The 23341-nt window shown below is 39.1% G+C and overlaps 1 protein-coding gene across 1 annotated transcript in view; it reads right to left on the reverse strand.

Annotated features, from left to right (window-relative positions):
- drd2a (dopamine receptor D2a) overlaps positions 1-22528 on the reverse strand; it is a gene marked incomplete at its 3' end in the record, with an annotated part of 30731 nt that extends 8203 nt beyond the window's left edge. The window contains exons 1-2 of the mRNA XM_080053469.1: positions 22235-22528; positions 10799-10908 (exon numbers count right to left, since the gene is read on the reverse strand). Of these exons, the coding sequence (XP_079909595.1) occupies positions 10799-10908; positions 22235-22513 (389 nt within the window). The 5' untranslated portion in view covers positions 22514-22528. The remainder of the gene's footprint in view (positions 1-10798; positions 10909-22234) is intronic.
- Positions 22529-23341: the final 813 nt, after the last annotated feature.

Raw genomic sequence — 23341 nt, forward strand, 5'->3', positions numbered from 1 at the left:
TGCGCTATGCCGCGCGATGCACGTGTGCATTCGGAGCGCACATGTCAAACAGGGAAACTGACGAGAAAGAACCTTCCTTTATAGGTCCATGGCATAGGCTACACTGGAGATATTTAGGACTCAGTAACAGGGAGTTGAACAGGAAAAAGTGATGATCAAAACTTAGAAAGTTAAATTTGCTACGTCGCCATGGCAACCAATCTGTATCAACAGCTGAGACAGCGCAGCAAGTTATCTTGAAAACAGCAGGCTATAGTAGCCCTACAAGCTTTATTTTTTGGTATTTTCAATGCTACTTTATTTTTATGTTTTAAATTGAGAACTAGGCTACATGAAATATAATGGGTCAGAATACAAAATGTTGCTTATTTTGCACACATTTTGATTGATAGGCTAATCATGATGTGTAGCCTAGGTTAATTCATTTATTTTAAATTAATATTTGATAAATTAAAGAAAATGTTTCATGATCCAGATTATTCCAGAAATTAATACTAGACAGGATATACCTGTCTATATTAGGTCTTCGTGTTTATTGTATTTTATTTTCATATCTATGTGTTTTTCTTCAATAGTTTATATGGCTTGTGTCTCCAAATTATTCCATAAAATTGTTTTAGGCAGGACATATGACAGCTGTTTACAGAGCAAAAAAAATAAAATCAGATTTAGCTTCTCAAAGTGCACCAGTTTGATGCATTTAACTTTAAAAAGGTAAAGGTTTTCTTCCGCAGGGGCATGCCCCAAGACCCCACTAGAAGGTCCATTCTCCCCCAGCAGTCTCAAAAAATCCTGAGGGAAACACAAAATGTACAAACGTACCGAATGTGAAGGCATAACCCTATGCCCTGATTTGTAGCGGGCTGTCAAAAGAGGCTCATCCATAATACGGTTAGTTTTGGTCAATTTCTACTACAAATTTGGTACGCACGCCGCGCGCACTCTCTTTACTCTTTATCAGCTTTTACCACCGGGCCTAAAAACAATTCTAGGGGAAACACTGAATGTGATAGCCATTTCAATGACTATGTGACACTGCCTATGTGTAGGCTACATCTGTTTCTGTGTCCCACTTTGAAAGACGGGTTACATTTAAGCATGCATAACTAATGCTTCCTACAGGCACTGCACTAGTATTTTTAAATTCAAAAACCTTACAAAGTTCTAAAAACATCTGTGTTTTGCATAAAGCACATCTATGTGCTGTTGCTGCTTTGAAAGAGTATCGTAGTTCAAATGGCACATGTGTGTATCATCTTGATTTTAAAAACAGTCTTTAAAAGGGATTGGCTTGGTTTATAATTTGCGTGGGTGAGTACTGTAATGTTCCTCCCTATCTTCAGCTTTGAGCAACACATTTTACAGTGATCACCACCGTATCTTATGGGTATTTTCTCTGTATGGAACTATATTTAGGGCAGCAAACCAGTCTGAGATTCAGTGAAACGCCAAATTATCCCAGTCAACTACAAAAACAGGAGAGTTCCTTGCCCCTCTAGAGAGAGAGAGAGGTAGGATGACAAGGACAAAGAAGGCAACAGACAGAGACAGGGTCACTATAGTGGACCATGTTATAGATCATGGCCTAACAATATAGGAGCCTGGGCAGAGAGTCCAGCCCAACTACACAGTAGCTCCATAATTACTGTAAGACATTTAGACTGGATATCAGGAATATTTTCGCTGTTGCTTCTCAAAGGATGACATTACATGTGATGTTGATGAGGCGATGTGGCCAGACGCAAACAGGAGGCGGTATCCATAAAAGGATTCATAATCCACCCGCCCCATTCCTTACAACACTTTTTTTTACTTTACAGTTATTGTTTCAGAGTTCATAGAGACACACTGAATTGCTTGTTGAACTGCGATCCTACCTCTTATTTGTTGTGTTTTTTAACTTTTTTTCTTTTTTGGGCCAAATCCATGAAATTGCAATATAAACTTTTTTTCAGAAGCTTTTCTATATTTTTTCATGTGTCTAAATGAAAATATAGCGGATCAATCTTTCCCAAAAATTCTTCAAGAGGTTGGATACGGCATGCAAGGCGATATTTCCCCCGTTGCTTGGCAAGGGAGGACATTGCCTGTGACGTGGATGAGGTGATGTGGCCAGATGCCAACAGGAGACAGGATCCATAGCCTAAATGTTTTCCAATCATTCCCCTACAACACTATGTTTTGTAGAACATACTAGTTGTAACATTTCTTGTGTGTCTTTGTGTTTTTTTTTTAATTTTGCAAAAACCTGAAATGGCGAAATAATAGGAAAAATTTGAAGCGTTTACATTTTGTTTTCATGTGTCTAGATCAACTGTAGTGAATCAATCTTTCACCAAAAAAATCTGTATTAGAATTTCAAAGTCAAAAACCATCCAAAGTACTGAATACATCTGTGTTTTGCATAAAGCACATCTGTGTGTTGTTGCTGCTAGGAAAGAGTAATTCAAAGGTGCATGTGTGTATTGTTTTGATGCTAAAAACTGTTTTGAAATGGGATTGTTAGGTTTTGTTTCAAGAGTTGCATTTTGCCGTATAAGTTAGAAGTTTATCTCCATGTGCTTTGTCCTATTCGGCCTGTGTGTTAAAGCTCCCATATTATACACTTTTCGGTTCTATTATACACCATATTATATGGTCTTAGTGGTCCCTAATATGTTTTTCTTTAATTGTTTGCTGAAAAAAACTTTCAGATAATTTATTGTACTATGCTGATGTTCAGCTAATCTCACAATGGCCTATTTTTTTAAAAGAGCTGCAGCTCCCCTCGTAAATATACAATCTTTGAGCTGCCCCCGCCCTCTGTCCGGAAGCGAAGCCAGATATGCCTCGCCCTCTGTCTGTCAGGGCCGTGGACCAATAATAAATAGGGGTGTGGGCTGCACAGTGGAAGCTTCTGGCTTTCCAGTTTGTGAGGTCAGAAAAGGGGAAAATTCTGACTGGAGTATATTGGGGGGGAGGGGTGGGGGTTTCAGAAAGGGGGAGAGTGAGAACAGGAGAGATTGTTATTTTTTTAAATATTTTGGCTGTCTCTAGGCACACCGTGGACCCATGGATATGTTAGAACACATTTAAAAAGTGCATTTAGCATAATATGTGACCTTTAAGTTTTGACACAGTGGGCCAAAGTCCCCCCCCCCCCCCCCCACACACACACCACCCTACACAGATAGATAGATAGATAGATAGATAGATAGATAGATAGATAGATAGATAGATAGATAGATAGATAGATAGATAGATAGATAGATAGATAGATAGATAGATAGATAGATAGATAGATAGATAGATAGATAGATAGATAGATAGATAGATAGATAGATAGATAAATAGATAGATAGATAGATAGATAGTGTCAGGATTTTAATTCTCAATAATTAATGATGATATAACCCCATCATTAATGCATTTAATCAATATATCTTATATAGCCTAACTAACAATTAACCATTGATAAACATGTGATATAGAAAGTCGTAGAACTCTATACTGCGTTAAAAAGCTCCTTCTGTAAGAACTGAGACAACCCATGACATACTGTTGTTCAATTTTTGACTTTCCCAAAGCCTCGAGGCCAAGAAGTATCCTTTTTCAACAATGGCCCTCTGTTAGGCTCGCTCACACCGGCAGTTTAGCAACAGATAAGACACCTTATTCTATCAAGGACATCAGCATAGAGGCGTTTTTCTCCCATATGGCAGATTCATCAATCCGGAAGACGAAAGAAGAAGGATGATTCAAAATAGACCAATCAAATGCATATCTGAACTTGTTATAATGTTGTTGATGAAAGGAGAGAGACTCACTTTTTTTGCTGTCCGCTTGACCTGCATACTTGTAACTGCCGAGCATCATTTTTTCATTAAATACCATTGAACCTTTTTCGTCTGACTCCTCAAGCATTTTTGCATCTTTTACTTCCTCTTAAGAAACAAACACGTTTTAATATTATAGTTTTATTAATAGATAGATAGATAGATAGATAGATAGATAGATAGATAGATAGATAGATAGATAGATAGATAGATAGATCGATAGATCGATAGATAGATAGATAGATAGATAGATAGATAGATAGATAGATAGATAGATAGATAATCTATCAATTATTGTTATTATCACAAGGGCTAGGCCAGTGGCGCACCTTTGAGTTGAACATTGGGTTTAGGGTTGGGGTCCGGAAATTTCTTATATTTTAACGTTAAATTCTGGTGCACTTTAAAAGCTAATTATGAGATTGTATCAATGTTTTTTTTTTTAATCTCCTTAGAAGAGAAGAAAATAGTAGCCTAAATAGAACATACACAGAATAAATTCTACAATAGGTATACCTGTTATGAAAAAGCTTCACAAAACAAAGTCTATGATCAATGGGAAACACTGCTGTCTGACAACCCAGTTCAGAGAATGTTTCAACTATTGAGTCTTGGATTTGGAAAGTGGCCAGATTTAGCTCAAAATGCTACCTGCGATTAATGTGCTGTGCAGCCTGAACGCGGAGTTGTGTGTGTCTCAGTGGCGATTCCAGGAAATTTTGACTGGGGGTGGCCAAGGTGGGCCACAGAGCTAGAGTGGGGTGGCCATCGCACCCCTGAATGAATAGCATGTGATATGCTGTACAACCAATTCAAAGATGATTTATAATCCCAAATGCCCAAATCATGTTAGTATCCATTGTAATGTTTGTCAGAAAAGTAAACCCCTGAAGGGGGGTCTGGGGGCATCCCCCCCAGAAGATTTTTTGTGTTTTTACAGTTTTTCACAATTGCTTAAACACATTTCCTGATAGACTACCTCACTTTTTCAAAACCCTAAACACAAATCTCAAAACTCAAACACAAAATGCAGAATCCTTCACTTCTCTTGCAAAAGCACACTTTACCCTCAAAACATTGTTAACTCTTCACTAAATGGTGTTTTCTTTTCAAATGACAAACACACACATCATATGACTAGACATTTCTAGCACTCATTGAACACTGGTGTGCAGAATGGAAAACACTGTAGTATAAATGCAAACCACTATATGAATGCTTTATCAGTAGAATTATGCCTTTGCATGTTCATACACTTTCACCTATAGTAACAACAAATACTTTACGGTTTTTGCCAAATGCTAACACACATGTTGCAGAATAGTTTATTTTGCCATTTCAAACAAACACAATGAATAGGTAGGACTGCAGTTCAAGCAATTCAGTATGTCAGGATGAACTAAGAAACAATTACAGTAAAATTAGGGAACAATGGTAAAAAAAACAGCGTTGTAAGGAATTGGGTGGTTGGATTATGAATCCTTTTATAGACACCGCCTCCTGTTTGTGTCTGGCCACATCGCCTCATCAACATCACACTCAATCCTTTGAGAAGCAACAGGGAAATGCTCACCTGATATCCAGTCTAAATCTCCTAATTATGGAGCGACTCAGGTTGGGCTGCACTCTGTGTCCAGGCTCCCTCATTGATAGGCCATGATCTAACATAGTCCACTATAGTGTTCCTGTTGTATGTGTCTCCGTCTGTTGCCTTATTTGTCCTCGTACTCCTGTCACTCTCTCTCCTCCTCTTCCCCTGACTCTTACTGTTTCAGAAAGGAGCTGAGCTCACCTGGGGTCTATTTGTAGTGCTAAGGTTTAGACTGATTGGTATTCAATTAGTTTAATTTTTTTTCAAGAAGTGTTTTTGGAGAATTTCAAACACAGTGCAAAGCATATATCGTGTTTGTAGGGTTGGTGCTTTGGTTTAGGGCATAGTTACAAAAGTTAGAGGTTGTGATGCTGTGGTCATAGCAGTCACTTTTAGTGTTTACAGTATTCGGCAAAAACTGTAGTTGTACCAAAATGTGCAGTCTACTGTAAATTACAGCAAACAGGAGCTCATCTCTGACCCTTCTATAGCTAACTGCACAAAAGCCTTTTGAGTTTAGAAATTTGATTGGCAGTGTGTTCTGTGTGAATACCATGAGAGTGAATTCAGGAAGAGTGTGCAAGATATAGAGAATTGTGTGTACTGTTGTGAAAAATGTGTGTTTTCGAATGAGAATATGAGTCTAAGGCAGGAAATGTGTTGGAGTTCAGCAGAATTGGTTAAGCAGTTGGTAAATTAGTTTCAGATTGTGCACATTGTGTCTGATGTTCCAAAAAATGTGTTTAAACAATTGTGAAAAACTGTAACTCTTTACTAAATGGTGTTTTCTTTTCAAATGACAAACACATACATCATATGACTAGACATTTCTAGCATTCATTGAACACTAGTGTGCAGAATGGAAAACACTATAGTATAAATGCAAACCACTATATGAATGCTTTATCAGTAGAATTATGCCTTTGCATGTTCATAGTAACAACAAATACTTTACGGTTTTTGCCAAATGCTAACAACACACATGTTGCAGGATAGTTTATTTTGCCATTTCAAACAAACACAATGAATAGGTAGGACTGCAGTTCAAGCAATTCAGTGTGTCAGTATAAACTAAGAAACAATTACAGTAAAATTAGGGAACAATGGTAAAAAAAACAGCGTTGTAAGGAATTGGGTGGTTGGATTATGAATCCTTTTATGGATACCGCCTCCTGTTTGCGTCTGGCCACATCGCCTCATCAACATCACACTCAATGTCATCCTTTGAGAAGCAACAGGGAAATGATCACCTGATATCCAGTCTAAATCTCCTAATTATGGAGCGACTCAGGTTGGGCTGCACTCTCTGTCCAGGCTCCCTCATTGATAGGCCATGATCTATAACATAGTCCACTATAGTGTCCCTGTTGTATGTGTCTCTGTCTGTTGCCTTCTTTGTCATCGTCCTCCTGTCGCTCTCTCTCCTCCTCTTCCCCTGACTCTTACTGTCTTACAAAGGAGCTGAGCTCACCTGGGGTCTATTTGTAGTGCTCAGGTTTAGACTGATTGGTATTCAATTAGTTTACAGTTTTTCTCAGTCGCTTTGGTGCTTTTCTCACATCACTATTACAGTTTTTCACAATTGCTTGAACACATTTCCTGATAGATTACCTCACTTTTTCAAAACCCTAAACACAAATTTCAAAACTCAAACACAAAATGCTAAATCCTTCACTTCTCTTGCAAAAGCACACTTTACCCTCAAAACAATGTTAACTCTTCACTAAATGGTGTTTTCATTTCAAATGACAAACACACACATCATATGACTAGACATTTCTAGCACTCATTGAACACTGGTGTGCAGAATGGAAAACACTATAGTATAAATTCAAACCACTATATGAATGCTTTATCAGTAGAATTATGCCTTTGCATGTTCATACACTTTCACCTACAGTAACCACAAATACTTTACAGTTTTTGCCAAATGCTAACAACACACATGTTGCAGAATAGTTTATTTTGCCATTTCAAACAAACACAATGAATAGGTAGGACTGCAGTTCAAGCAATTCAGTGTGTCAGTATAAACTACTGTACTGTACAGTAAAAAACAATTACAGTAAAATTAGGGAACAATGGTAAAAAAAACAGCGTTGTAAGGAATTGGGTGGTTGGATTATGAATCCTTTTATGGATACCGCCTCCTGTTTGCGTCTGGCCACATCGCCTCATCAACATCACACTCAATGTCATCTTTTGAGAAGCAACAGGGAAAGGATCATCTGATATCCAGTCTAAATCTCCTAATTATGGAGCGACTCAGGTTGGGCTGCACTCTCTGTCCAGGCTCCCTCATTGATAGGCCATGATCTATAACATGGTCCACTATAGTGTCCCTGTTGTATGTGTCTCTGTCTGTTGCCTTCTTTGTCCTCGTCCTCCTGTCGCTCTCTTTCCTCCTCTTTCCTTGACTCTTACTGTCTCAGAAAGGAGCTGAGCTCACCTGGGGTCTATTTGTAGTGCTAAGGTTTAGACTGATTGGTATTCAATTATTTATTTATTTTTTCAAGAAGTGTGTTGGAGAATTTCAAACACAGTGCAAAAGGGTTGTAGGGTTGGTGCTTTGGTTTAGGGCATAGTTACAAAAGTTAGAGGTTGTGATGCTGTGGTCATAGCAGTCACTTTTAGTGTTTACAGTATTCGGCAAAAACTGTATTTGTACCAAAATGTGCAGTCTACTGTAAATCACAGCAAACAGGAGCTCATCTCTGACCCTTCTATAGCTAACTGCACAAAAGCCTTTTGAGTTTAGAAATTTGATCGGCAGTGTGTTCTGTGTGAATACCATGAGAGATAATTCAGGAAGAGTGTGCAAGATATAGAGAATTGTGTGTAGTGTTGTGAAAAATTTGTGTTTTCGAATGAGAATATGAGTCTAAGGCAGGAAATGTGTTTGGAGTTCAGCAGAATTGGTTAAGCAGTTGGTAAATTAGTTTCAGATTGTGCACATTGTGTCTGATGTTCCAAAAAATGTGTTTAAACAATTGTGAAAAACTGTAAGGGCAACGTAACTCCACCTGCTATGTATGTATAAATACTTATGACAATATGACAGTCATATGTGCGTGAATCCTGTATGCAAATACACAGATTACCAAAATGAGTTTCCATAATGTGATGACCCCACAATCTTCTCACATCGCTAAATAAGAAATGTGTTCTTAGACAAAGAAACAATATTTTTATATATATAAATTGAGATGCTGCCTGCAGCTGCTGAATCGATAAAAGGAAGCTGGAAATTTGCCTGTTACTCTTATCTGAATATCTACAAATCAGCATCATACAGACCTTGAAATGTCATCAAGCCAGGGGAAAGGGATTCATATACTGTCACACTCATCACTTCTGTGATTTGTATTCACAAGAAGCCAGGAAGAAGAAGGAACAAGTCAGACAAATAACACCTAAATATTAATTTTGATGCTGTTCCTCTTTGCTTGTAACATTCATTTCAAATACACAACAACAATGAACTGCCATGGGATTCTTTAAACTAATAGGCCTACGGTTTTTTCTCCACATATGAGACATTTGCATCTGTATTCAGTCGCTTCGATAAGACTGTGTTCCCATGGTGAATATGTATTTTAGCATATGGATTTAAGATGTTAATGCACGCATGCGGAAAGAAAGTCGACAGACTTCCATAATAAACGGGAAATGCTGCACCCTCTGTATCCTTTAGACTTGCTTCATTTAGAATCAATGGAGCTCTCACACTTTCAATACATATTCCTGTAGTCAACACTACATAATTACTTCCTATCGCTCTTTATTGAAAGCTTGAGCTTTACATGCCCTTTGGATGGACAGCATTCCAGTGTTACTCTACTTTCTTCAGCATTTTGTGTTCCACTTCCATAGAGGCAGTGTCATTAATAACTGTCGTCTTGACGGTTACACAACTTAATAAGTGGATTTTTGTATCAAGGCATTCATTTAGGAGGAAGTCTTGTGACAGAACAGTTGCTCGTTTGAAGTAGTGTTGAAGATAGCAATTTATTAAATTGTGTATTACTGTAACGTACATCCGCCATTATCAAGGGGAAGAATATTAACTGGTGTATTGTATTTCTTTTTCTTCAGTTAGATCTGATACAGGGCACAGTTTAACAACAAAACAAACTAGATGATTTATATCAACAATAATATTTCAACCTTTAAGATTCTCAACGGCAGGCAAAACATAAAACACATCATTTACAGGCATAAAAAATATATAGTTCTTGAAAAAATTAAGAGACCACTCCAAATGTTCACTGTCTCTTGTTTTACTATGTATAGGTTTATGTTTGAGTAGAATAAACATTTTGGTTTTATACTATAAACTACTGACAACATTTCTATCAAATTCACAATAAGAATATTGCCATTAAGAGCATTTCCATTAAGAAATGTAGAGATGAAGATTTAAGAGAAATCCAGACTGGTCTCTTAATTTTTTCAGGAGCTGTATATATTTTGAATATTATTGTCTGTGTATTATCGGTAACACTTTACAATAAGGTACACAAAATTGTAGTAGCTACTACATACCTACTACATAGATATGTGTTACCTACTACATAGGTTTTTTTTGTGTTACCTACTACATAGGGTTTTTTTGTGCTACCTAACACTTAGGTTTTTTTTGTGTTACCTACTACATAGGGTTTTTTTTGTGTTACCTACTACATAGGGTTTTTTTTTGTGCTACCTAACACATAGGTTTTTTTTGTGCTACCTAACACATAGGTTTTTTTTTGTGTTACCTACTACATAGGGTTTTTTTTTGTGTTACCTACTACATAGGGTTTTTTTTTGTGCTACCCCTATGTGTTAGGTAGCACAAAAAAAACCCTATGTAGTAGGTAACACAAAAAAAAACCTATGTAGTAGGTAACACATATCTATGTAGTAGGTATGTAGTAGCTACTACAATTTTGTGTATCTTATTGTAAAGTGTTACCGTATTATCATATAATCGTAGCCTCATTCGCACTATTGGAAGCTTTTCAAAGTAGTTTAGTTTTTTGACCTTTTGAAATTAGTAACATTACTACATTTTATTGTTTATGTGCCACATTGGTTCTGATTAAGTTAAAGTGTAGCAGCTCCAGTAAACTTTTAGCTGAGGTGAAGCAGGCAGTAAAGCGATGAAGAAAACCATTTATATGTTTATCTTTCAGTTTAACCATATACAGTACTTACATATACATTAACAATGAAAAAAAGGTTGTGTGTTGTGAAATGCACATATGGTAAAGGCATTTAGTCTGTATAAAGACATATAGACTTTTCTGGTCATGTAATTAAAAGGTAGCTGTTCTTTTCTGTTATTCCAAAGATAAAGATTTCAATTGGAAATCCATGCGTGAAGCATGACAGGCAGTGGGAGACTTACCGGTCAATGCTAATGGCACAGAGATTGAGAATGCTGGCTGTACACATCATCACATCCAGAGTGACAAAGATGTCACAGTGTATCTTGCTAAAGCGCCACTCTCCCACTACCTAGAAGAGAAAAACATCAACAAAAGACAGTTTACAGCAACAGTCCAGCGCACAAAAGCCGCTGCACATGCCAAGGAAAGACAACGCGTTGACAGAAATTAAGCATGAATCTTTCCGCAAAAAAAAAAAAACCTGACAGTCAAGTCTCCCTGTGTATATTTTTTTCTCCACACAGGTATCAGAAGGAGATAAGGGATAAAGGGCGAAACTGAGCCACGGGGGAGAATGAGGTTCTAATGAATAAGCATCAAAACTAAAATCCAGGAGCACAACTGAGAGCTCTGAGTTGTGAATGAGAAAAGTCTATCTCTTCTATAATAAAAAAATAAAAAGATGCATTTTATGGAATAATTTTTTTTTACATAATGATTTGTTGTATTTATTTTATGAAGAAGAATGTTGCAAATTACATCGGACCGGACATCTTATCTCCTTTGGTTGTACCATGTTGTTACGACCCTGGCCGTATATGGTTAGTTTTGTTATGTTCTTTGCTGTTTTCCTTTTGGTTTTCATGAGTGGTTGGTGGGAGCGAGACCTCTAAGGTTGCGTTCCGAATCGCATACTCTTTCTTTTTTCTATTCTACATACTACATCCGACGATAAAAAGAATCTAGTTAGGATGCAGTAGACATACTATTGGGACATACTTTTCTCTCTTATTTCATCATAACATTGCGCCTTGATCTTGCCTCTTGCTTTTATATCCGTCGCATCCCCGTTTGTTTTCATAACATGGACCTATAGGCTTCGTCGATGTTACGTCACTTCACGTGCGCACTGGATTGTGGGTCAGAATCGCCCAAATAGGATGCACTTTTCAACACTAACAATCTTGGCCGCATGAAGTAGACCATCCGGGTATTCTAACCATCCTAAATCTGGCCACAAGAATCGGGACATCCTAAATCTTTTTTCTACATACTATATAGTAGAAAGTATGCGATTCGGAACGCAACCAAAGTGTGAATGAGCTTTTCTACACAGGTGCAGGTGCGAGTGATTGGCTCCATAAGTGGCGGAAGCTGATTGGCTCACTATCAGCCTCCGGGCATTCAAAGACTCCGCGGGATTCACTCAGCCGGTGGCATGGTTGGGAGCAGCAGCACTCACGGTTTCCCGAACCACTTCTATTATTTTGTCATGTGTTAATTATTATATTCAGTTGTGTCCGGTAGGGGTGAGTTGCCAGTTCTTTTCCAGAGTTTGTTTCCTTTGTTTGTTTCAAGTTAAGGTTGGGGATTCGCTTGTTTTTTTGTTTCTAGTTAGGTTTTTGGCAGTACTCACCCTGAAGCTTTGTTGCTCTCTTTTGTTTACTGTTCAGCTGAAATAAATTTACATCTATTTTACTTTCGTAAGGTCTGTGCGTGGTGGTTTGGGGATCGGGTAGTGGGCATTTTCGTATTTGTGTTGTGTCTCCGGGTTCCCATAGACCGGGTCATAACATAAATGTCTTCATGACTCTTTGCAGATGTGAGATAATCGCAAAGCTACAGACACCCACAGTGTTAGTGAGATAATCAACATTTAACAAGCATCCTGGTCTGGCAGCCCCAGGTTGTTTTAAATCAAAGACACGGTTGAAACCCATTTGTAGTCATACCAATGTTGCTCCCTGTTACATGGTCAAACCCCACGATGAAACTAACAGTGCTACTGATGCTTTGACAGGTCTGAGCGGGTTGACGTCGCCCATCTTGCCTGCCAATACAGCCTACCTGCTTCCTCCCACAGCTCTAAAAAGGGTAAGGCAAATGTGAGTCGTGTCGAGGTAACTCCTGCCTCTGTGTGGATGATTAATCTTTGGCCCTGGGCTGTGTCTCCATAAAATTAAATGCCACATTAAGGAACTGTATGCTCTCGCTGTTGTCTGCAACACTAGCAGTGATTGCAGAATGATCTGACAGCATAATGAGTTCCTGTAACAACTCCTCATCTTGTCCTCTCTTTTGCATTCTTCCAACCTTTTGCTCTTGACATTTGTCTTCTCGGAAACTCTACACTTTCCTCTTGTTCTGTGTCAGTTTCTCTCCTTTGTAACCATCACTAAATTTTGTTCTTTGCATCAGCTCCAACAGCACGGTCGTATACTCTTTTAAATCTTTATCAGTTACAGCCCGTTGAATTCCTATGAGCCTCAAAACAATTACAGGTCTGTATGGCTGCAACGCCATACAGACCTGGGGCCTCATTTATAAACGTTGCGTACGCCCAGAAGAGGGCGCACGCCAATTTCTAAGCAAATATTGGGATTTATAAAAACCAAACTTGACGGGAGATGTGCGGTCCTCCACGCAAACTCTGACCCATGCGTACGCACAGAAAGTGGAGAAAGGAGAAACGGCGACTCCGTCGGCACATGTATGAAGTGCGAGAACGAATGTGTTTGTGTAAAATGTATCCAGATAGGCCTATTATAAGCCATGTAGGTCTATCATATATTGGGAGTTCCTTTGCAAAACGGATGAAGCCATTCTTACAACTAATGAACAAATGCCTCCACGGATTTTTCCATGGAGTGATACCAACAAAAACAAAACGAATTAGGATCTTAAATAGCCTACAAACGGAGACATATGAGTGCAAATAAAAACAAAATAGCAACGTTCGAATACGCTCTGCAGTTATTAAAGAATAACCTATCTGCATGTTGTGGAATTAATTCTGATAATATTGAGGTGGAATACAGCCTATTACTTTTACACTGACGCTGTTCTCGATGCCTCAGTCAGGCAGACAGGAGTGCACCTTTTCATACACTAATGATAAGCCTACTGTACATCACATAGGCTACTGTGATTTTTTTCACGGCTTTTAGTCCGTTTTATCTATGTGTTTTTCTTTGTGTTTAAGCACGTCGCAATTGTGTTTTGAAAGGGACTGTGAAGTTTATTATTAACCCTCCGCCGCCCGTCACTGCCCCGGGATGAATTCTCCGAATCTGTATCTCATGGGGCCGGGTCTCAGTGCCCCCCGCTTGTGGCACAAACACTGTTGTGTGAGGATATGCACTTGTTTGCGTCCACTTTTATGTCGGATCACTTCTTTTTATTTCGGCCACAGCGTTCACAGAGATCGCCACAGGCTGCACTCTATCGCCTTTACGCTCACACTGCCACCAAACTATATTTTCCCTGTTCGCCACTTCTCCAACGGGTACCTCGGGGTGACCGCAGTGATCCACACCGTGTGGAGTTTATTTTTCCATTTCCCTTTCAGTCGGCGATTGCCACTACCGCCTTCATGCACTCAGTAAATGATATTAATTCGGGCGTGTCGATGACTATGTATGGGTAAATATGGGCGGTACGTGAAGCCCGCAAAGGCTGCGCCACATTTAGAGTAGATTGTGATTTATAAAGGGAAACAGGCGTAGGACGTGAGTCCGCACTGTTTTATAAATCCGAATATTTTTGTTCGCACGTACATCCTACATTTCTTCCGTACGCCAGCTTCCACGTGAATCCCACGCAAAGCTTTATAAATGAGGCCCCTGGGGCCTCATTTATAAAGCTTTCTACGCACAAAAACCTTGCGTAGACGGCAGAAATGTGCGGTCAAATGTGCGGTGGCAAAACGGTGGTATTTATAAAATAATTCTTTGCGTAGAAGTGTGCGTATTCCCACGCAAACTTTTGACCATGCGTAGAGCTCACGCAAGGTTTTGCTGACTCGGGGAATCAGCGACACTCAATGGCAACACCACGAAATAAAGCTCTGTCATCGGAAAAACACACATATCCTTGGCACCCAATATATTTCATCAATTATGTGCGTACCTATTGTTGCGAATATAGGCTACTGTTGTCTATGGCATGCAGTAATGATGTAGGTTGATTTACTTATCAAGTAGGTCTATACATATTTTGATTATATTTTGAAATTGAATCTTATAGTTCTACTCTATAATAATATCATATACGTCGGGAGGTGTGTCCCTGAGTGGCCAGCGGGAGAGCAAATAGTCTATATTTTAGGCTGTGTGTAAAAAGTAGTTTTGTACAAAGTTAAGGCCAACTATATTAATTAAAACTATATATTTCGTTAGATAAAATCATGTTATGAATTTAGCAAATTATTTTATGCATCTCTTTCCCATAACAACTAACCCTCGAAGTTTAAACTAGCCTATAATCTGACGTTGTTGGAAATGTGTTGATCTATGGAAGGGAAGCAATGCTTTGGAATATACTATAGGCTAATGCATTATTTCATTTCTCACAACACATTTTATATAGTCCTACATATAGGCTAGTCCTACAGTTTCGCTAATACGTGATATTTCATACAGTACAAAGTTGGGCAAAACATCTTAACAAAGACTATAACGACTGTGCCAATCATGATATGTGATCAGCGCGCGCGTGTGTGTTTGTGTTTTTGAGGCAGTTACAGCGACGCATGGCACGGGCTTTCTTCCTTCCCAGTCGCTTTCTTTGTGGCCGGTTACCTCCCTTTTTTCCTCATGTCAGTCAAAATTCCGTGCTTATTAAGTGCGTCATCATATTCAGGAGCTATTTAGCATTCGCCATGTATGGTAGATTGTGGGATGAAACTGGGAGGTGAAGTGGGATGACACCGGGCGGAGATCGTCCGCGCACAAATCACCGCAGGTGGGTAATTATAAAGGGAAGATTGCGTGCAACTGTGCGCAGCACAGTTTTATAAATCTCAACTTTTTTTTTGCGCAGCACATTCTTGGCTTTGTGCGAACGCAATGTTTTGGGAAGGTTTCTACGCACACCGTTATAAATGAGGCCCCAGGGGCCTCATTTATCAAACTTTGCGTAGGATTTGCGTTAGAAGGTTGCTTTCGTAGGATTTAGGGCAGTGCGTGCGAAAGATATTTTCCGATTTATGAAGCAGTGCGCACTCACGTCCTACGCCTATTTCCCTTTATAAATCACAATCAACTCTAAATGTGGCGCAGCCTTTGCGGGCTTCACGTACCGCCCATATTTACCCATACATAGTCATCGACACGCCCGAATGAATATCATTTACTGAGTGCATGAAGGCGGTAGTGGCAATCGCCGACTGAAAGGGAAATGGAAAAATAAACTCCACACGGTGTGGATCACTGCGGTCACCCCGAAGTAGCCGTTGGAGAAGTGGCGAACAGGGAAAATATAGTTTGGTGGCAGTGTGAGCGTAAAGGCGATAGAGTGCAGCCTGTGGCGATCTCTGTGAACGCTGTGGCCGAAATAAAAAGAAGTGATCCGACATAAAAGTGGACGCAAACAAGTGCATATCCTCACTCACACAACAGTGTTTGTGCCACGAGCGGGGGGCACTGAGACCCCCCATGAGATACAGATTCGGAGAATTCATCCAGGGGCAGTGACGGGCGGCGGAGGGTTAATAATAAACTTCACAGTCCCTTTCAAAACACAATTGCGACGTGCTTAAACACAAAGAAAAACACATAAATAAAACGGACTAAAAGCCGTGAAAAAAATCACAGTAGCCTATGTGATGTACAGTAGGCTTATCATTAGTGTATGAAAAGGTGCACTCCTGTCTGCCTGACTGAGGCATCGAGAACAGCGTCAGTGTAAAAGTAATAGGCTGTATTCCACCTCAATATTATCAGAATTAATTCCACAACATGCAGATAGGTTATTCTTTAATAACTGCAGAGTTTATTCGAACGTTGCTATTTTGTTTTTATTTGCACTCATATGTCTCCGTTTGTAGGCTATTTAAGATCCTAATTCGTTTTGTTTTTGTTGGTATCACTCCATGGAAAAATCGGTCGAGGCATATTAATTGTAAGAATGGCTTTATCCGTTTTGCAAAGGAACTCCCGATGTATGACATGCATGCATGGCTTAATACGATTAATTTTACACAGACACATTCGTTCTCGTACTTCATTCATCTGCCGACTGGAGTCGCCAGTTCTCCTTTCTCCACTTTTTGTCCGTACGCATGGGTTATATTGTGCGTGGAACACCGCACTTCTTCCCGTCAAGTATACTTTTGATAAATCGCAAATGTTGCTTAGTGAGCCACGTACGCACTCTATTGTGCGTACGCACCGTTGATAAATGAGGCCCCTGGTCTATTCATATCAGTGTGAGAAACGCATTCAGTGGATATTAAACTGCTTTTCATAGCATCATGTCTCAGGGCGTGTAAATCAATACAAATGCACACTGAAAAAGGATAGTCATCATCACCATGGGATACATATATTTCTTAAAATTGGTCCTTAATATTTCACGCCCCCACGTCCACTTCTCTAACTTAATCCATGCTTATTCACACAGTGCATAGAAAATAATAATGCAGAATGTATCAGCATTCCAATTTAATTTGCAAAAATACAGTAAGGCGTTGGGAAAATGCCAAAATGAGGGCCGAGGAACTGAGAAAGTGGGTATAAATGGCAATTTGAGACATCCCTTTAAATCAGGAGGATATTAAACTATCGCACCCTGCTCTTTCTGTGGCTGTGTTGATATCATATGCTTAAATGTATGTTTCACAAGCCTGATTTGTGCTTGGAAACACTGCTTTTAGCTTCAGAGCCCCTGACTCCCGGAACAACTTACAGCAACATATTAAAATAAATACGTTCATATCCTTTAACAAATCAAGGCATATTATCTTAAATCTGCCAAACTCTACCTGTAACTGAGTTAATTAGGCTAGATTGTACTTTCACCCATGACATTTTAATTGCAGCCATTCTACATCGCTGTCTAAATGTTTCAATGGTTTTGGCTCTTTATCAGTTTGTTTTGTATTGGACGTACAGTAGTTGTATATCGTGTTTGTGCTGTTGTTTTTGCTTTGCATTTGTTTGACTCAATTGTAAATTGATAGCTGTCTGAATTTGTATGTGTTGTTGTATGTGTATGTTGTGGTTATTTGAATGTTGATGTTTCTTCTTGGGTCTTATAGGATACTACCTAAAACATATTACAAATTACTGTATGAGCACAATACATTACAAATAATATGGCTTCAATGTAAAAATATTAATTACATTTTTAGATAATTTTTTTTATCTTGAAAAGCCAGTTCATGTTGACTCATACACTCCTCCGTAGGTTAAAGCTGGGGTATATGATTTCTGATTGGTCGAAGTTAACATGAGCTGACACTTTGACCAGAGCGAGGCTCCGAATCTCTGTTCTTATTGGCTGTTGGGACTGTCCATTCACTTTGGCACGACGTTGTTGGTGTAGAGCATGTCAGGGAGGGACCATAAGGGAGGGACCAAAGAGAACAAGTGGAGCGGTTGAGGTATTTGGATTCAAATCTCTATCCCAGCTGCCATTTTCTCCCCAAATCCTCCACCCCAGCTTTAATGACTTAAGTATTTCGGCACGCATTATTGCTATTTTTATTCACCATGGTTTTAAACAAACTTGAACCTCTATTAGAGCATAATGTTCCCTCCATATGCTCTCTGAATCAGTCACACTTGGCAGAAAAGCAAAAACTGTAAATTACAGCTAATTCAGCATTTAATGATAAAGGGTAAGCTAAATTCTCTGCCTACACTCTGTGACTAAGCTCCCGCTGCAATTCATGCGTATACATAATCAACACGAGGAACTCAGTCACAGCCACAGTCGCTGAAAATAAATAAAAAGACAGAAAATGTTGCACATAGATAAAGAAAAGAAGAGCGTGTGTGTGTGTGTGTGTGTGTGTGCTCGTGTGTGCGTGCGCGTGTGTGTGTGGGTTGCTATGCGTCCAAAAGAAGGGAGAAAAGCCAAAAGTGTGTCTCTGATGGATGAGGGCACATTTTAAAGAACATGAAATCATTCAAACTCTGAGCCAAAGCTGTTGTGAGCTGTCTACAAACATTGTTTGAGGTCCTCTTACTCTCACATTACAATTGCAAATGTATTATTGATAAATTATTCTAAACTGTCTGTTATTATTATTTCATTAGGATATTTCTGGGGGGGAGGGGTGGGGGTTCCTTTATTTGATAGTTGAGAGCAGAGAGGAAATATCGGGACAGATATGGGGCAGTGACATGCAATAAATGTTGCCGGCCGGAAATGAACCAGCAATGTTGTGATCAGATGGCATGCAAGGTAACCAATCTGCCACCATAGCGCTCCATGGCTGTTACCTCAGAGTGTTATGAACTGTTCTTACCTGTTTGTAGATGGTCTGAGGGCAATCAGAAATATTAACATTATTACCACTCCTAAATAATTTCTTATTTACAAGGGTTGTTTCAGTTTACCCCACTTCTTATGTGCAGGCTATCTGAACAGTCCTAAATCTAGATGAGCATCCAAAAAACATGCACATGCTGGGAAACACATTTTGACCTTCCTAAAACGACAGTACCTAGTTCGGATAAAACGTCTGTTGGAGTTGGAGTTGTTGTCTACATAATAAACTGCTGAATAAACTGTGTTATGGCCACAGAATCTGTCTGGATGGATGGAAGACCATAAACACTGCAGTTACAGCGTGTATCAGTGCCCATCCCCACAAAAATATGTCTTCATGAAACTGAAACCAATTCTTAACCTCAATGGAATAACGATTGTGGCGGTCTCTGATCAAGATTTGAATTCCTGTGGCTCACATAAATTATTTAGTGAGATAATTTTAAATTGAATTGTGTCTGATTGTACCCAAAATTAATAAGTTAATAATATCAGCCCACCCTGATCGATTCGTACATGCCTCAGACCTAACAAGGGTCCAGTTTCAAAATTATCTCACTGATTATCCAACAATATACATCAGAAACACCAGATCGCACAGTCTAATGACTAATGTTATATACGAGACTAAAGTCATTTTTCTGCTAAACTGCATGTCTTTTTCTCTTAAAGTGCTCCACATATTGTTAAAATGAAGGATAGTGTACCCATCCTGTACCCTTTATTTTACTATACTACATACTACAGCTGGTGATAAAACAAAGTACATAGTTTGTATGCAGCACACAATTGGAAAATACTTTTACAAATGTATTATCACGCCTTCAACTTGCCTCTTGCTTAAATGTCTGTCGCATCGCTGGTTATTTTCAGTCAGTAGAATTGCTAAATAAAGCATGCTGATGATTTCCACACTAATAAGACACTTTCAGACGTAGGGCATTTTTCAGCATGCTGCATTTGACCACATGTTTTGGGACATCCTAAATCTTTTTCTGTAATACTACAGTTGATAGCATGGAAGTATTGGCAGTGGAACGCAGTCTAAGTCTGTGAAAAAAGTTAAAGACTGTCTGTTGTTCTGGCGGAAGCTTTCTTGTTAAAAATAACCCCTCATAACCCCCTAAGTAGTTTGAAAGATAAGAGCATTTACAAAGAATGTTCCTGATATGCATTGTGGGACCTGCAGGATTCTTGAGCTGGACCCATATGAGTGGCTACAAGCGACCACATCTCATTATTATGCACAAAGGGCTGTGCGAGAACAGTTTTCTCCAAAGATACACAGAAAGAAGCAGGGGATGCCGGCAGAAACAGGAGACTAGATGGCTATTGAATAAGTGTTAACTGTCACTTTGGTGTCAAAAAACATGCTGCAATGTCTACGTGATGAAAGAGCGGTTCAAGGGCTCAACTCCAGTCCAGATGTGTTGCCTACAAGCAAAGGTTCAAATCAAACACTCTGCACCATCAGCGACTCACTTTTTCTGCTGTGATACCCATGTTAATATTTTATTAGTGAGGCTTTATGCCACAATTTGGAGCTCTGATGTGTGGCTGATTACAATTCAACACCCATTTTCCCAAAGTGCTTTGAAGTAGACTCCCTCTGTGTGTACCCAGCTGCCCACGTCAACAGAGAAATCAAGTGAATAGTTCTGATAAAAACAAACACAGTATGCAGTCTGCATTCATCATGGGTAAACAAACTTTAGCTTCATAATTGGTGCCAATGATCCGACACAAAAAGTGCATTCAACAGCATTGGAATAATCATTTATTACACTGGCCTAGAGGTAAAATTATTTGCGTTCATGTAAAATTACTTTTACACTGACACATTTCCTGTCACCACTGTGCCGCATGTGCAAACAAACACGCATTAAGACGGACGGAGACCATGACATTTGATGGATTTGTACACTGTTATCGGATCAGAGTGATAATCACCATGACTCACTAAGAGACACAGGAGGATTATAGGTCCCTGTAGTCTAAGATTGCCTTTCTCCACGACAGACAGCGTGACCTAAAGCATAGTGGTCAGTAATAAACCCAGGACTGAGAAGATGGACAGAATAGATGAGTAACGGTTGAAAGAAAAAGAGAGAGAGAGAGAGTGAGAGATAAAGAGAGAGAGAGAGAGAGAGTGAGGGAGAGAGAGAGAGAGAGATTTCCCTGAAAGATAGCCCACATCCTGTTTGCTATTGATTTGGTAGATTGGAGATCAGATGATTTAATGTCGGACCTTGGTCCTGGTTGCACTAGAAAGCTTTAAAAAAGAAGAAGAAAAAAACCGCAATATCCACGCAGCAGAGAATGCAAAATGATGTGCCCCTGAATTAGGAAGAATTATTCATAAACATCTGACCTCTGGCTGAATAGACTGGTCTGACATTTTGATGTGGTCATATAGCGTTTCTACATTCCCTGGCCTACAACCACTGACTGATATTTACAATGCTGATTTGGCTGTTTTAGCCTTCACCCTTGTATCACCTTGAGCACTTTGACCTGCTAGTAACTGCTGGCAGCTTTACAAAGATCACTTCCCATTAGTATTTTACTGAAAACTTGCCTCATATAAATGCCGGTTGTATGCATAACATGCTTTGCTGTATTTTAACCTCTTACTGTGAAAAACTGATCTTTCTCTAGAACAGTAAAATATATGTTGCTTTGGCAGCGTATACCCTCAGATGTTTTATTAATAATTTATACATGTGTGAAATTGGTGATTAAAGAGACAGTAGCTTTGTATAGTTATTTAAATGCAGTCTGCAAATGACTACTTTTTCTAATGTTGCTCCAGAAGATAGACAGAAAAACAAAAAGGGAGCATTTTGGTAACACTTAACAATAAGGGTACATTTATTAACTCTTAGTTAATGCTTATTTAATTCTTAATAAGCATTAACTAAACATTAACTCACTGTTATGCTTAGTTAATGCTTAACTAAGCATTAGTAAACTAAGCATAGTTCATGCTTAACCAACAATTAACTAACGGTAAATAACTAAACATTAACAATTAAGCATGCATATGCATTAACTAAGCATTAATAGCATTAAGTAAGGATTAACTCTCAGTTAATTAATGTACCATTATTGTAAAGTGTTACAAGCATTTTTTCTGCATAATACAAAATAAGATATACAAAGGGGAAACATGTCCATACCTCTAAGTAGACGACCCAGGGCATAACCAGAGTGGCCACCAGAAGGTCAGCGACAGCCAGGCTGACTATCAGGTAGTTGGTGGTGGTCTGCAGAGCCTTTTCTCTCGACACGGCGATGCACACCAGCACGTTGCCGAAGACGATGACAAAGATGAGTAGAGTGAGCAGCATGGCGTAGTAGTTGTAAGGGTGCTTCTGCTCTTGATCTGTCCTGTTGAAGCCCCATGTTCCATTTTCAAAGAAACTCTCATTGTAGGCATACTGGGTTAAGACATCCATTAGCTGTGAGTGACGAAGGCCAAGAACGGGCCCTGCAAAAACATTCAGACACACAGAGAGAAGGCAGCATTTGAGTGTGGCTGCGCACATGTGAATGTTTGCACACGCTTGTGACAAAAGAAACAAAGTGAACGTTTTGGCAGAACCCAGACTCTTGCAGCAATTACTTTGTATTAATCTCTTCAACCCTGCTGCACCCAGTAATTGCTCCATCTTTATTTTAAATTATAGTGAAGAATACAAATGTGTATAAAGTGATGTGAAAGGTCTCTATCATCATTTCACCTGATTGAGCTAAAGCCATAAAAATCCCCGGCATCTTTAATGAACTTAACAGGCTAAATCTAGACTTTAAGAGGTTCATTTAGGGAAATTGTTAGAATTAAAATGCGCCCTGTGGCTGCTGGTAAGTAGCAATTGTAAAAGCATAAAGTCTCTGCATTCACCACAACATATTAGCAATTTGTGAAAATTACACATTTTCCCCACCACAAAAACTTTGTTTTTTTACAACAATAACACAACACATGCAAATGCAGAATATAAATACGAAGCTATGTGGATGTCAAGATTTTGTGTAGATACAGATGAGGCAAACTAAAAGTGGAGCTGTCTCTGCTCTAAATACAGATCATCATGATATCTGAAAACCTTAATTAGTGGTATTGTGTTGAACAGCTCAGGATGAGAGCAGCAGACTAAATTTTCTCTCTTTCTCTCTCTTACAATTTCTCTCCTAATTTCAACTCAACCAGCTGACTGTGGGCGTTTCACTCTGTCAGTTTAACATATTCACCATGACCTCCATGAGAACATTATCTGTCAAAT

The sequence above is a fragment of the Ammodytes marinus genome (genome assembly GCF_949987685.1).
Source record: "Ammodytes marinus genome assembly, chromosome: 3".
Lineage (NCBI taxonomy): Eukaryota > Metazoa > Chordata > Actinopteri > Uranoscopiformes > Ammodytidae > Ammodytes > Ammodytes marinus.